This window comes from Sceloporus occidentalis, unplaced genomic scaffold (genome assembly GCF_023333645.1).
Source record: "Sceloporus occidentalis isolate IW3139 unplaced genomic scaffold, rSceOcc1.0.p SCAF_9, whole genome shotgun sequence".
Taxonomy (NCBI): Eukaryota; Metazoa; Chordata; class Lepidosauria; order Squamata; family Phrynosomatidae; genus Sceloporus; species Sceloporus occidentalis.
In genome coordinates, this window is record NW_028316989.1 from 40375298 (window position 1) to 40390801 (window position 15504).

Sequence of the window (15504 nt, forward strand, 5' to 3'; positions counted from 1 at the left end):
AGAATTAATGGTTTTGATCTGTTTTAAGGAGGAGGGGATAATGGGATTTATTTTATTGTATGGTTTTTATTACTGTAAGCTGCCTCGATCTTATAGGAGAGGCGGGGTAGAAATAATAATAATTATTATTATTATTACACTCATCCCTCCATATTTGCAGCTTGGACCGTTGCAGCTTTGATTATTCAGAGATTTGGTTAATATGGTCTCTCTAGGAATATCTAGGTCCTCCAGTGCAACTCTATGGTCAACTTTAACTAAAGGTTGCACTGAAAGACCTAGAGAGGATACTCTACTAGGTCTTTGTAGCTCCTCCAGCGCAGTTCTGTGGTCAGTGTCTGTTGGACGTTGGCCACAGAGTTGCACTGGAGGACCTAGAGATTCCTAGGGAGGTGTCCTCTCAGGTCAAAACATGTTTTTGTTATTCGTGTTTTTCCCATATTCACAGGGCGATCATATCACCTCTTACCTTCTCTTCTCCAGGCTGAATATACCCAGCTCCTTAAGTCTCTCCTCATAATAAGGCATGGTTTCCAGGCCCTTCAGCATTTTAGTCGCCCTCCTTTGGACACATGGCTCCAGCTTCTCAACATCCTTTTTCAATTGTAGCATAGACTGAATCAACCAAAACTTACGCTACAAACCTCTTTCTCCTGGGCTGCTTCTGCATCCTTAACTGCAGAAATAACCCAGTTTGACACCACACATAACTGCCATGTCTTGATACTATGGTATTCTTGGAAGCGGAGCTCTGATGCAATAACAAACTACAGTTCCCATAATTGTATAGCACTTTATTTATTTCAATGATTTATTATCCTGCCTTTCTCCCACAATGGGAGCCATGGCAGCTAAAGTGGTGTCAAACCGGATTACTTCTGCAGTGCAGATGCATCCCCGGTTAGTCTCAAAGGGGATATAAGAATCCTTTTTACACTGATCCAAACTAACATGGCGGTATCTTTGAATACTATTAAAAGAATTAAAGTAATGTTTCATGTCCAAAAAAAAGGTAATGGACTCTTCCTGTACTCAAATGCTCTTTTAAAATATCCTTGCCCATGGTTCAGGCTATTTTTATTATCAGGTTACAATTCCTCCCCAAAGTTTGTAAAACAGGATTAGATTTGCCATTTTACATCTTTAATGGTGATTTTTAAGAACATGGGGACAAAAGGTCCATCCTTTTTCTTCCCCTTATAAAGTGAAAGCAAAGAGCTTACTACCTTTGGACTCAAGATTCTTGATCCCAGGGTTTGAATCCCTGCCAGTCCACAGAAAGCCACCTGATCATCTTAGGCAAGTCACTCTCTCTCACCCTCAAGAGGAAGGCAATGGCAAACCTCTGAATAAGTCTTCCCAAGTAAACCCCATGATAGGGTCACCAAAGTCAGAAACTACTTGAAGAAATACAAGACATAATGGTTTTCATGTTAGTGAAAAGGCAAGGCCTTCATTATAGTTCATGCACAAGAGTAGTTCCGGGATGGTGGATTATGTGAAAGGAAATTCAGTCAGCCTTACCTCTTTCAAATCTGAAATCATTCAATACGGACTTGACCCTCAGTGAGAACCAGACTTCTACTATGGGTAAGACAGTAAGATAAGAATGGAAAGGGCAGCTATGAAAGAACTAGTGGTAAGCAAGATCCTAAAGTGCAAAGATATACAACTGGATACTAAAATTAGAATAGTCCAAGACATCATCTTCCCCATCCCCAAGTATGGATGTGAGAGTTGGACAGTGAAGAAAGCAGACTAACTCATTTGAGATGTGGTGCTGGAGGAGTGTTGAGGATACCGAGGATGGCACCCTTGAACAGATCAAGCTTGAACTCTCCCTGGAAGCCAAGATGATGAAACAGAGGCTGTTATAATTTGGCTGCATCATGAGGAGGCATGGCTCATTAGAAAAGACAATAATGCTAGGAAAGGTAGAAGGATGGAAGACCGCACGCTAGATGGCTACACTCAAGGAGGTCAAGGCCCTGGAGATGTTTCATCCACAGGGTTGCCACAAATTGGGGTCAACTCGAGGGCAGGCACTACAACAAATGTGCAAGATGCAAAATTGTATTCTAATTTACAAACAGGAGGTTGAAGATAGTCTACCTTTCATGCACATTACCTTCACACCAAATGTGTTTATCGCAATGTCTTTCACTGTGTTAAGGTAAGTTATGGAGCTGCTGCAACATCAGGAACAACCATTTGTTCTTTACCTTAATGCTTCCTGGTTCCCCAAGTCAGTATATTTTTTTCTGATGCTGTCTCGTTGCTTTTCAAATAAATAGGTTAGCATAAGCTGGTGTGGGATTTATCCGTTTCCTTTTAGAGCAGCCTGCTCCAAACAGCTACAACAGTGAAAACTTACAACCTGATCGTAGGACACCACCACAAGCAGATACATCAGCAGAAGTGTTTAAAAACAGGATTCCAGCCTTACAGCACCGAAGATGGTATTAAACTGTTATAAAATTGTCTGCTACAATAGATTTTTCCAATCTGATGTCCTTCCGGGTGTGCTAGAAACAAGCCCCACGACTATCTTCAGACATTAGTCACGCTGGCTAGGACTGAGAGAAGTTGTAGTGAACACATCTGGAGGGCAGAAGACTGGAAATGTTTAATCTACAGAATGCTCATCAGTATCTTTCTCTAATCTAGCATATTTTGACAATGAGCAACACTTCACATTCCCAAGCTTTTGAGGTTTGCTTGTTTAACAATGAGTAGATTCCTGACAATGACCTTGTAAGAGAGTAAAATCAATATTAATATTTCTGTATGCAAAGGCATTTAGGATGTTCGTGATATGGCCACATGGAAGGAAAGGAAGGTCCAAAATATGCTGCATAAATAATCCCGTTTGAGACTGCTTTAACTGCCCTGGTTCATTGCTAGAGAATCCCAGGAATTGTAGTTTCTTGTAGATGGCTAAATGTCTCACAAAACTACAGTTCCCTGGATTCCTGAGCAATGAGCCAGGGCCGTTAAAGCAGACTCAAACTGGATTATTTCTGTAGTGCATTAATCAACTTGACACCTCAACTGCTGTATTAGTCCTAACCAGTATCTTCCCATACTCATTATGCTACAGTGCAACCATATATCCATGAACAGTGTGTCCAGATAAAGTTAAAATAAAAGAATTGTGTGTCCTGTGGACTGCATGAGGCCCCAGGGGGGGGGCTTTTTGCACACCTGCCCCAAAACTTTGACTCTCACCTCATTTTTTTTATGAACCTTGGGATCCTTTTTTGTTCCACAAATGGTCACATCTCTCTTCTGGAGGCTTCTAGTGGCAAATGTACTTCAAGAACCCTCCAAATCAGCTGTCAAACCCAGAGGTCACAACTGGAAGTAATGTCTGGTTTCAAAATTCAGCTGTTTGTTTGATGTTTGGAGGGTTCAAAACACACTCCCCACCCCAAGAAGAAAATTAGCCTCCGTTACACTAGTCTACCTTTGAGTCACAGTATTTAAGATTGTTTTTGGCTATACACAAAACTAGACAATATTTCTTCCACTCTTCACTTTATATTTAAAGAACTGCTTCATACAACTGACTTCTAACTTTTTCCCAGTACACAACAAAACTGATTATGTTTATGTACACTGTATCCAGTACAATTACAGATGCAATTTGTATCAATCTTAAATCTGCTTCACACTTTCATTGCAAATTTAGTGTTTGGTTTAGTTGTTTTTAAAAGTTCAGTTTACAAGTACACAGTCATCCTAATCCACACATGATAGACCATCTTCAGCAAGATTATTTCAGGGAGGGAAAAACAAATATTCTGCTCCAGCTTCCAAGTTATGGATAGTACATTTAAAGTGATCAAGTTAAATATTTATGTACAGATAAGAATATCTTAGTTCAAGAATGATTTGGCTGCATACTGCTATTGGAGTAGTGAATACTTTTTTAGTACCGTCCATGTACAATACTTCATTTTCAGTAACACATCTGAGCTCATGTATTTACAAAGATTCACAGTATTCCATATCTCCCATTGGTCCATTCTTTAAAAAGTCAATTTGTTTTTTCTGCTTTATTTCAGTTACTTGAAGTTACGTATAAAATATTATTTCTGGTATCTGTCCATCTTCTATTGATGTGCCATTGTTGTTACCTGGCGAACTAAAAAAGAAAAAGCAAGTTTTGCTTGAAGCAGGAGATTCATGGATTACTTTCTTCAGTCCTTTGGTGCCATAATGAGAATCTGGGCCCTAAATACAAACAATAGAAATGACATATTGGACTGAGAGATTAAACTTGTAAAGTATCCATAGTCTCTAAGTGGTAAACAGTCTGCTAAAAATACATACAACTAAAAACACAGCAACAACAGAATAAAAAAAATAGTAAAGAAGAAATTATTCCCAGTGATTGGGCGGCATATAAAATAAAATCCTATTATAAAACCAAAATAAAACTGGTAGAAGAAAACTAAAAAATGCAGCATATACATCCAATTATTTTGCATGTTAATTAGCAAACCTGGAATGCTCTCTGAGCTGTAGTACATTTATAGCTGCAAAGAACTATCACTGCAAGAAACATACTACAGCACATATAACTTGGTGTTATTAACAGGACTCTGAATTATAAAGACATGTTTACACAGTCTTCAAATTAAAATGTCTCACTTTTAAAGTTGCACAAGCAGTATAGCACACGGTTGGTAGAATCTCTATAGGCTCTTTGAACATAACTCTGAAGGTATTGGCTGTACCATCACAGCTAAATCCAGTGTCATTTTGTCCTAGTGTCTGGTTTTTCTCATATTCAATGATCTGTAGCAAAAGACAAAGCAAGACACCTGTGATTTTCTTTCAGAAAATATATTAAGAGGACATTTATGCCACTGACAACCCATTCAACTCTTCTATTTCTTGACTCATACTTCAACTCCATCCCATGGTTCCAAAGAGCAGAACTTTCACAACCCAACATATATAAAGATAAGAACTTTAATTGGCACATGTGAATAACATACCATCTCTTGCAAGTGAAAAATTGCCTTACCAGTTCTAAAAGATCTATGCTGGCTATGTATTTTTTTTTTTACAGGGTACAATTCAGGGCGCTCAAGATCAAGCTTTATTCTTCCCCACCATCACATGTAAAGCAGATGGCAATCAGACATAGGCCTTTCCTGTGGTTGGTCCCCAATTTTAGAATAATTTCATAACTACACCACTTTCTTTAAATTTTAGAACTTGTATAATGATTTAACATTGAGAATCTAAAAAGGATTTCAGACACGCAGTTTAGTTTTCAAGGCCCAAGTATTTCTCTCTAACTCAAAACATTGCAGAAATACAAAAGCAGTCACTTCTGAAATGCACTACTAGGAGGATGGTATGTGGTGTTTGTGAGGTCATTTAAAAAGTTTTATATAATAATGATAATGATAATGATGATGATGATGATGTAAGGAGTTGGTGGGAAGGAGGTGAGAGAATGGGATGTTGGAAGTGAATGATGACTGGTGGACTGATCTGAATATGGCCAGTGAATGATAGTTGGTGAATGACAGTTGGTATAGTAAAACAGTGAGTGGAGTGTGGAGTGAATGAATGAGATTTGGTTTGAGAGGGTCAGTCAGGTTTAGGAATAAATGAGTGATGTTTAAGAGTCTGTGTTAGCTAGAGTGTGAAAAAAAGGTGTTTTAAAAATTATACAGGAGGAAAAAAAATATAAAATTATGTCACAGGCCTGTATTTTCTCAAGGTGTTGTTGGTGTACTGTTCTGTGCTTTGAATTCTTAAATTATTAATTTCTTTTGTTATGTTAAACTTCTGATATGTGGCCAACACCACTACCCCAAACATGTTACCTGGATGTGAACAGAACACATTTTAACTGCTACAGGGAATCTTAAAGAGAGAGTCAACAGACTGGGATTTTACTGTTTGGGGTTTCTACCTGCAACAAAGGTAAATCATTTTTAAAAAATGGGACTACATTTGGCACGTATTACCAAAACAGTACCTAAAATTTTCCTAATGTCTTGAGAGATTAAATGTTCTCTGGTGAGCAAAGGGAGCTGTGACCTCACAAAGGATGGAGACATCTTGGATCTCAGACGAAGTACTTTTTGTATTGCTAATGGAATTCAAATTTTATCTCTTGGACTTTGGAATGCTTTGTTCCCAGTGCCAAATGGACAGGAGGAAGAGCTGCTTGCATAGATATCCCTCTAGAGAACAACACATCAAAACACCTTGGGAAAATGCAGGCCTGTGACTTATATCATCATTTTATATTTTTTTTTCTCCTGTATGATTCTTTTAAAGATGAAGAAGCCAGTGGAGCTTTGAAAGTTTGCACCATGTATTTTGTGCATTTTTTTGGCCAAATAAAAGTATCACTGTTGTTTGTTTTCTTTGATGCTATTGCACTTCTGTTTATAAAGTACTGTTTTTGTATCACACTCTTTTGGTCTCTGGGAATGCAAGACATATATGACTGGGTTCAGATGCCATGTCTGTTGTGCAGCAGAGAAGAGACATTAGGTGTCTTGTGAGGATAGAAGTTGTATAACATCTGGTACAGGAACCTTGAGAACATCTATTAAGTCCTCACAGTGGTAGTCACATAGGTGGGATGGGAGGAAGTCCTTATGTTGGTGGTTGAAGTGGGAATAAAAAAGCCCTTATTCTTGGTGCAATAAGTGAGGTTTGTGGAAGTCCTCATCTTTAGTGGAGGTTTAGACAGAACTGCACACCAGGTGGGAAGGCAGAGGAATAAAGAGACAGAAGCCTCAGTATTCTATGAAACATTTTAAATGTTACAGAAACTGAGAACAATCCTGAGTGAAACATCTGTCCCACAGAACCATGTTGGAGGAAGACCTACCTCAGCATTCTGCTGCTATATCATTTCTAAATGACACTCATCCGGCCGAACATCCTTGGCCAAGTCAGTTAAGTTAATGAACTATATACGTTTTGACATCATTCATTAAATTGTTAGAAAACAATGGTACCTGTATATTAACTTGGTAATCAGTGGGTCCATGAATAGATCCATATAATCCAAATCCCACAATTGAAATTCTTCTATTCACTGTGAACCTTAAAAGAAGGGGGGGGGGGGGGGAACAGAATGAAGTCATTTCTCTTGAAGAGAAAATGGTAAATTTTGGTACATTTTTCTAATACAGTGGTGCCTCGGGTTACGAAATTAATTCGTTCCGCTGTCAATTTCGTAACCCGAAAGGCTTTCGCAAGCCGAATCCCCATAGGCGCTAATGGGGAAAAGCCGCTCTTTGGTGCGAAATCGCGCCGAAAAGCACCAAAAGTTTTTTCGTATCCCGAAAAAACTTTCTTAACCCGAAACAGTTTTTTTAAATTAATTTTTTTCGTATCCTGAAAATTTCGTAACCTGGGTAATTCGTATCCCGAGGTACCACTGTATATGCCAAACTATTTTCAAATAATATTTACTCAAAGCAGTGCCTTCTAACCAGCTTTACTATCAAGATTTTGATAAGAGAAATGTGCTCTAACTTCTCTTTATTTGATGGATAAGGACAAGAAGCAAGAGCCCCCTCAGCACCACTGCCCAATTCAGATCTCTTCCCACCAGAAAACTTCAGGCCACTTCACATTACAAGTTTGGCAAACACCTCTTGAAATGTTATGTTCTACTAGAAAATTTATCCAGTATTGGCTTGGTTGGTTTGATGACTTTGCTTAAGATTTCAATGGAGCAAAACTTTGACCTGTACCATCTATAATCTTTAAACAATGATCCATACAAGATGAAGATTAATTATGTTGTGTGCATTATATTGTTTTTCCATTGTATGCTGCCCTGGAATTCATGAGGCTGAAGGGCCAGTTGAAAACTTTACAAATAAAATAAGCAAACTTTTGAGGCCTCTACTAAATTGCTAACTAGGCAGAATTCTGGAAAGATTTTCTTGTCTGTCAGGCAAATCACATGATTTCTCCTGAAAATGAGTGACCCATACCTGATCCGGTCACTTGTTCCACTGTAACCCCAACGACTCTCCACTTGTTGAAATCTATTTATGCTGCATTCCTTTCCTCTAAGACAGCATCTTGGTCGGTCAATATAGTCAACTCTAGGTTTAGGGTTGACTGTAAAATGCAGAAAGAGATTTACTACTTCCCGATCTGACAAAATTCCAGACTGAGCAGGACCTGGAAAGAAAGGTAGTGCAACTGAGCTGAGCATGTTCTATACTATGCAGCCAACTGAGAAATGCTTCCGAAGTAACTTAGATACAAGCCTATTGACACACACATATACCCTGCTACATCGCAGGTGTTCAGTTAATTAAAATGGGCAGTGAAAGAACAAAAAACAAAAACAAAAAAACCCATACAACTTTCAAGAGAAAACTGTTAAGGATTTTATCTTCTGTGATGGTCCCTAAATAAGAGTGTATGCTGCCATGTTTAACACATTAAGATTAAACAAGATGAAAAATTCAATTATACTGGTTTAACTGGTTTGCATAATGCAGCAACAGTCACACAATACTATTTAACAGTGTGAGCTATCCAATAGGATAATCTGGTTCATCTTTACAGATTGTTTATTACAACATACAAAATGAAATGAACATACCACAAAAATGTACTTTTATTTTAAAAGCCCATACATTTCAACAGCTATACCCCCAAGTATTGTTATTTAAGACAAATAGCCAGGCTGAGTCTCCCTTATCCAAAATGCTTGGGAATAGGAGTGTTTTGGATTTTGGAATATTTGTATTTGCATAATAAGATATCTTGGATCCAAGTCTAAACATGAAATTCATTTATATTTCATATACATCTTATACAGGTTGAGTCTCCCTACTTCACCTTTGGTAATAACATATATCTTCAAGTTACTAGTACTGCTATGGACATACACATGGTACCATAATATGCCAACATCCTCATGGATGACCTATTATTTTATTTTATTTTATTTATTTATTTATTTAACAATATAAAGAACCTAGAACAATGTTTCCTTAACTCCTGCACTTAGAAACCTCTCCACTTCCTGAGGTTTATTGATGATATCTTCATAATCTGAACTCATGTAGAGGAGTCACTCAAGACATTCCCCCAGTGTGTCAACAACTTCCACCCCACCATCAATCTCAACCTGGAACTGTCAACAGAAAAAGTTCGCTAGTACAGTACAGCTACATAACAGATATCTAAGCACCACACTATATCTCAAGCCCACTGACAGCTACATATATTTACATGTCTCCAGCTTCCACCCTGAACACACCACCAGGTCCACAGTCCTCTGATGCAATTGCATCTGCTCAGACCCACAAAACAGGGACACCAAACATGGGATGAAAACAAGTATTCCCCAATACCCACCACATAAAGTAAAAAAACCCAAATAGACAAGGTAAAACTTGTATCCAGGACTCATCTATTACACAGAACAGACCGAGAATAGAAAATGACAGAACTCCACTAGTGGTGACATATGGCTCCAAACTGAGACTGCTTAGACATATCATCAATGAACTGCAACCTATTCTGGACCACTGCCTTCTCAAGGGCTCTTGCTGGCAGGCCTTTACTTGCGTACAGACAGCCTCCAAACCTCAAACAATTACTTACTTAGAAGAAGACACACAGATAAGGACATGTATACAAAACCTTATCACAAACCAAGATGCCAACTCTGCCCACATCTCTAATCAGGAATTGTTAACACATGATTTAATGACACATTAGAGAGACTTTCACTTGCTCATCTTCCAATGTGATTTATGCCACATTATGTCAGTAGTAGGGAGGCTACTGTGTTATAGTGGTTTGGGTGTTGGACTAACTTTGAAGATCAAGTTTCAATCCCTGCTTGGCCATGAAACCCAATGGGTGATCTTGGACAAACGCATGCTCTCAGACTCAGTGGAAGGCAATGGCAAACTTCCTCTGAACAAAAAAACCTCCACAATTGGGTCACCATACGTTGAAAATGACTTGAAGACACCCAGTATGTCAGCAGTATGGAGACAACTCTTTTTGTCTTGCTAATCAAACTTAAGCATACCCATATGGCCAGAAGCAGCAGGAGGAGTAAGGGGATACTTCTTGGTATTGGCAACTTAAATCTTATCTGCAACGGATAAATATGCTATAGTAAACTTTCCCAACCTGGTGCCTTCCAGACGTCTTAAAGACTATAAAGGGGAATTGCAGCCTAACACATCTTGATGGTATCTGAATGGGGAAAACTGTATTACTGTGAATTTTAAAAACTGCAGAGCCGATTTGACATATACAGTACCTAACAAACAATAAAGTCTGGAGTTCTATGTACAAATGCTGGGAAGTATGTCCTACTAGAATCAATGAAATCTGTTTCTAACTAAACACGCATAAATAGAATCAGACTGCAAGAACCCTGTGAAATTGCTGAAAGACCAAACCCATTTAGAAAGAAGCAAAATGTGCTGTATTTCCCCCCTGCTTTTATGGCATTAATGGACATAGTGCTAAACAAATAAATTAGTTACTAGTAATAAACAGTGATCCCTTTACACACTTTGTACATTGCATCTGAAGGTGTTATGCAAACTTTCTTTTCTTTTCATACACCAAGAAAGTAAACCATCATGTTACCAGCTGCAAACTCTTCAATTGTCATCAGTGGAAAACGGATTAAGGACAGGGCTTTGCCAAGTACTTTCTGCTTATTTGTAGATGTGACTGGTAACTGTTGCCTTTGGCATTCTGCTTCGGCCCAGCGAACAACAGCTCCAAAAAGTCTGCTCTCACGTATACTGAGCGTGTCTCTTTCCAATACTGCACACAATGTATCTAAAGGAAAAAATGTAAAGTAATTTGCAAGCTTAAAGAAATGTTTTAACTTCTGCAGTTACACAAGTTTATCGGACATGTGCGTCTGACCTGAAGAAGGGAGACTAGATTCTGGTTAAACTGGTATTAACCTCACTTTCTTCCACTATGAAGGCAGCATATGAACCATGTATTAGTAAAACGATACTTGCTGTATTTGTTCTTGTTGTTTGACTTCAAGTTCTTTCTGACTTATGGCGACTCTATCAGGGGGTTTTCTTTGCAAAATTTGTTCGGAGATTTGTCATTGCCTTCCCCTGAGGCTGAGAGCATGTGACTTGCCCAGGGTCACCCAGTGGGTTTCATGGCTTGAGCTGGGATTGAACCCTGGTCCTCAGAGTCACAGTCCAATACTCAAACCATTACACCATGCTGGCTACTGGTATTACATGCCAAATCATGAGTAAGAACTGCTATTTTAGATATTACTTGCTTATTTGGAGCTAGTTTTACGTAACTATCCTTCATTAACTGAGTTTGACATTTGCTGCTGTCCTATAAACATACTCTTACCCAGTGCTAAATCTAATGAAAACAATTTCCACTGGTTTTCTGAGTGAAACGTGCATAAAAGCAACCACAAAACCTATTCATAACTAATCCCTTCTAAAATGGCTACTCAGGCTAACATATTAATTTAAAAACCTGGTTCTCTAGATATTGTCTGACTCCAACTTCCATCCCTCCCAGTTAGTATGTCCAACAGTCAGAAAAGAGGGAGTTATAGTTCAGCAACAGCCAAAAGGCAATGGCTTCCCAACCCCTGGCCTGGTACCTCAAAAATAACAAAGTTTAAGGGTGACTTACCTATATCTATGTCTGTAAAGCCTTCTGCACTTATTGCATCCATTGTACTTTTGTCTATTGTGTCAAGACAGAGACTAGCCAATTGCGGTTCATCAAATAAACGAGCCTATAAAAAAGATTTGTTAAAATTTAATGGGTCAATTCAGTATTTCAAGGTAGACCTGACAGCTAGTAGAAACCTAGTCCAACGACAACAAATATTGAAAATAGGTTTTACTGATATAAGCTCAAATTCATGTTAGCATTTTGCATTAAGAAATTTTGCGTATAATGTGTTCCTGCATCAATTTCTCTCAACCTTAGTCATGCTGGCAGTTGCTATTCAGGGTTCCCATATAAACCCAAGGTTTGAACCTGGAGTTAAAATCTGCTTTCAGAAACCTGGTAAGTGGTTATCTCAGGCACATTTAATTACAGTTAATATTGTTTCTACCAAGAACACTTGGCCATACTTAAGGAAGAAGAAGAAAATCCCTTACTCTGAAGAGAAGGGCCACAAAATTGCACAGTGTGCTTCCAGTCTTTCTCACTGAAGTTAGGAGCAATCTGCAAAGTAACTGGAATGTATGCACGCTTCCTTAGAAAGAGCTCCCACCAGGTCTAATGGAAGTACTGAGCATAAGCTGCAACTGTATTTTCAGATAATCATCTGGTAAACATCAATTGTTAGGATCATTTAAAATTCTAAAGAAGCTAGAAGTTTACAAATGACTGAATTTATTAATTAAATGTTAGAAGTTGATAATAACTAATATTTCTATCTGGGGTGGCCAACTGTGGAGGCGAGGACAACTTCCTCCTGCCCATAGCTACACAATTCTGAGAACCATCCCAAATACAACCAGCTTTCATGCTGGGGGCAGTGGAGGCAAAGGAACCAAACCATTATGTTTTGTGGATGTTCAGGTGTAGTCTTGAGTTTTGGAATGGGGAGGTCTGGGAGTTTGAGGGCTATAAAATGATGACTGAGGTACTGAACGTAGACTATGAACAGCACTCTCCCCATCCTGATTTCTATCCACAGCATGCTTGAAGGGGGGGGAAATCAGGAATTTTTTTCCTACCACATTTCCCAATTTTATAGACCATGCAAATTAACTACAGCTTACGGGTTCAAACGTATATTTTCAAAGCACCTTTGATGCCCTACCTATGATGAGGCCCACACACAGTGAATCAGAACCAGACCTAACAGGCAGTCCTGATCTGGAAATTCAACATACCTGTTTCTATTCAGCTGTACAGTACAGTCTGATCCAAAAAGGAAGCTAATTTAGCCATTTAGCCACATATATACAGGCAGCAGAAAGATCTGAAGCCTAGGGCTCATTCCCAGCTCTCCTATCCAACCTGCAGCTTGTGCAACCATCTGAATTCAGCGACCTAGACAAATTCCTTCTTATTTTGAGGCTTTCAGCAAACTGAGAGGACTTTGTGGGGGGGATGGAACCTGTGCCCCCAAATCTAATAATCCAAATTTAAGAACAATCATCTACCAAAACAAAAACAAAAACCCAAACTGGTCATTTTAATTTCAAAAGGTTGTATTATATTTTTTAATTTTTCTGGCATTATCCACAATTGATTTGCTCTGCTATGTACAGTATGTGCATTAAACTAAGGCAGAAAGTACTTTAAATTAGCTGACCGAGTATACATCTATATTTACAGCAGCTCAGCGTAAGGAGAATTACCTGAGTAAGTAGCATAAAAGCATTGTCTGCACGGAGGTGCTTAGTAAGGAATTCTACACAGTGAGCTTCCAGGGCTGGGACAGCATACTTCTTGGCTGTGTAGAGAGTGGTCATCACTGTTTCAGGACCAATCTGAACTTCATCTGAATACAAAAACCTAGAGATAAAAGAAGATAAGATTAAGAGAGTTATCTGATCCATACCAATTAATGCAGTTTTTAAATAGCAAAGCTGGGTGAGCTCAGCACACCTCTCTCACAAAAAGGATTCTTTTTCAAACATGAAAGGTCAGACGCTGTTTTGAAGCGAAAGGAAAAAGAGAAACAAGAAAGGTGACATTCTTCCCCATCTTGTTCAGAGCAGCTTCAAGCGGTGCAGTTTCAAATGCCAGTTCAAGCACAGATACACCTAGATGTGCTCCTATGTATGTCTTCTTTAACAGAAAATTTGGTAAACAGACAGAAATAGCACAGAAACAATAGGATAGGACCCTATACAGCGCAAAAAGGGAGGGCAGTTCAACATGTCTTAAGAAACCTTTTATCCAAGACCAAGAATATATACATGTGAAATGAAAGAACCAGGTCAGTTACGCCTTGAGAAAGAAAACAATAATACTTTGATGCTTGCAGAGGCCATTTGAAGGCTTCCACTTAGAGATCTATGTTGCTGGTTTTGCGGTCTGTTTGTTTGTTTTTTTAAAACATGATGGCAATAGCCGATAAAGCAGGCTTATCTACTCTCCTCTTTTCCTGTCTGTGTAGCTGTTCATGAAATAAGGGATTCTGGAGGCAACCGTTTAGCATTCCTGTTGCAGCCAGGCACACATAGCTTACAATAGGGCTGGCAGGAGTAGAACACCCCCTTCTTTCCAGGGTGATACTTTATTTATTGTTTACTGCTGCAAACCAACACCCAAAGCCTTGTCTTTCTCCAGACCTCCTTCACTCTCCTTCCCATGCAATAAAAACCCGCCAGCTAGACAGAAGGTGAGGAGGAAAAGGAGGGCATCACAGGTTGACTAAGTCTCCAGTGACAGAAATACAGCACTGCTATTCCACTTTGACTGCTCCGACTGCCTCCTGTTGCATCCTGGGGTTTGTAGTCCAGTGAGGCCTAAGAGCTCTCTGGCTGAATATCCTAAATGTCCCTAAATGCTCAACTGCAAATCCCAGAATGCAACAGGAGGCACCCGATGGTTTGGGATTCTGGGGGGTGAAGTCCAAACTCCCTCGGAGGCCAGAGTTTGGGAATCACTGGATTGAATTAAGGCTGCATCCACACTGGAGAGAGAACCCGGTTTGGCACCGCTTTAACTCTTTAGCTCCCGCTCCGCTCCGGGCCCACAACTAACTCCAACTCCCAGAATTCCATAGCCTTGAGCCAGGAAAGAGTTAAAGCGGTGCCAAACCGGGTTCTCTCTCCAGTGTGGATGCATCCTAAGTAATGACAAAGTATTCCCGGACCTGAGGAGGGCCAGGAAGGCGGCGGGCTCCACATCGGGGAGCTCGATCTCCGCGGAGGTGGTGGCCATGCCTCCGTTGAACATGGCGTCGAAGACGGCGCTGCCGGCGGCCAGGACGAAGCGGTGGGCGGGGATGCGCTGCTGGGAAGGCCCCCCTCCGCCGCCGCCGCCGCCTCCTCCTCCTGCGGCGCGAGGGCCCCCTTTTCCCACCACGAAGCGCACGTCGCTCAGCAGCTCGTTGGCGAAGAGGAAGGCGAAGCGCTCCCGCAGAGACCGCTTCGTGGCCTGCCAGTTGTACACAGGCTCTCGCTGCACCGATACTGGGGCTGCAGCCGCTGTGGGGGCCGCCACAGGAACCGACGCCGCCGCCGCCGCCGCCGCCATTGCTCCCTCGGTCGTCGCTGTAGCCGCCACCGTCGCCTCAGGGCCGCCCGCGGCCGCCATTACTGCCCCCTCAGCTCTGCGCAGCCGCACTCGCCAATACTCGCATCACAATGGGCGGGGTCTTCCCGTACTCCGCTTCTGCGCAGGCGCACCGTGGCCGCCATTACTAGCGCCTCAGCTCTGCGCAGCCGCACTCACCACCTGCAGCCTCACAATGGGCGGGGCCTTCCCGTTACCGTACTCTGCTTCTGCGCAGGCGCACTATGGCCGCTATTACTAGCCCCT

At 40.6% G+C, this 15504-nt stretch overlaps 1 protein-coding gene across 1 annotated transcript; it reads right to left on the minus strand.

The window, feature by feature from the left end:
* Positions 1 to 3520: 3520 nt before the first annotated feature.
* BTBD1 (BTB domain containing 1) lies at positions 3521 to 15393 on the minus strand. Its single transcript, XM_089539026.1, has 8 exons — positions 14837 to 15393; positions 13371 to 13527; positions 11677 to 11782; positions 10633 to 10830; positions 7992 to 8184; positions 7002 to 7089; positions 4657 to 4803; positions 3521 to 4236 (listed from the first exon to the last, which is right to left on the minus strand). The coding sequence occupies exons 1-8, from the start codon at positions 15277 to 15279 to the stop codon at positions 4078 to 4080; spliced, it is 1491 nt and encodes a 496-aa protein (XP_089395152.1). The 5' UTR covers positions 15280 to 15393; the 3' UTR covers positions 3521 to 4077.
* Between the last annotated feature and the right edge of the window lie 111 nt (positions 15394 to 15504).

What these genes read in the sequence shown, in the direction of transcription:
- BTBD1 (XM_089539026.1), bottom strand. Translation starts at nt 15,279, where the DNA reads ATGGCGGCCGCGGGCGGCCCTGAGGCGACGGTGGCGGCTACAGCGACG. An exon ending in AATTGAAGAGTTTGCAGCTG is followed by an intron (nt 8,185 to 10,632) that starts GTAACATGATGG and finishes CTTTCTTTCCAG; the next exon opens with GTCCTGCTCAGTCTGGAATT. An exon ending in GGAACAAGTGACCGGATCAG is followed by an intron (nt 7,090 to 7,991) that starts GTATGGGTCACT and finishes CCTTCTTTTAAG; the next exon opens with GTTCACAGTGAATAGAAGAA.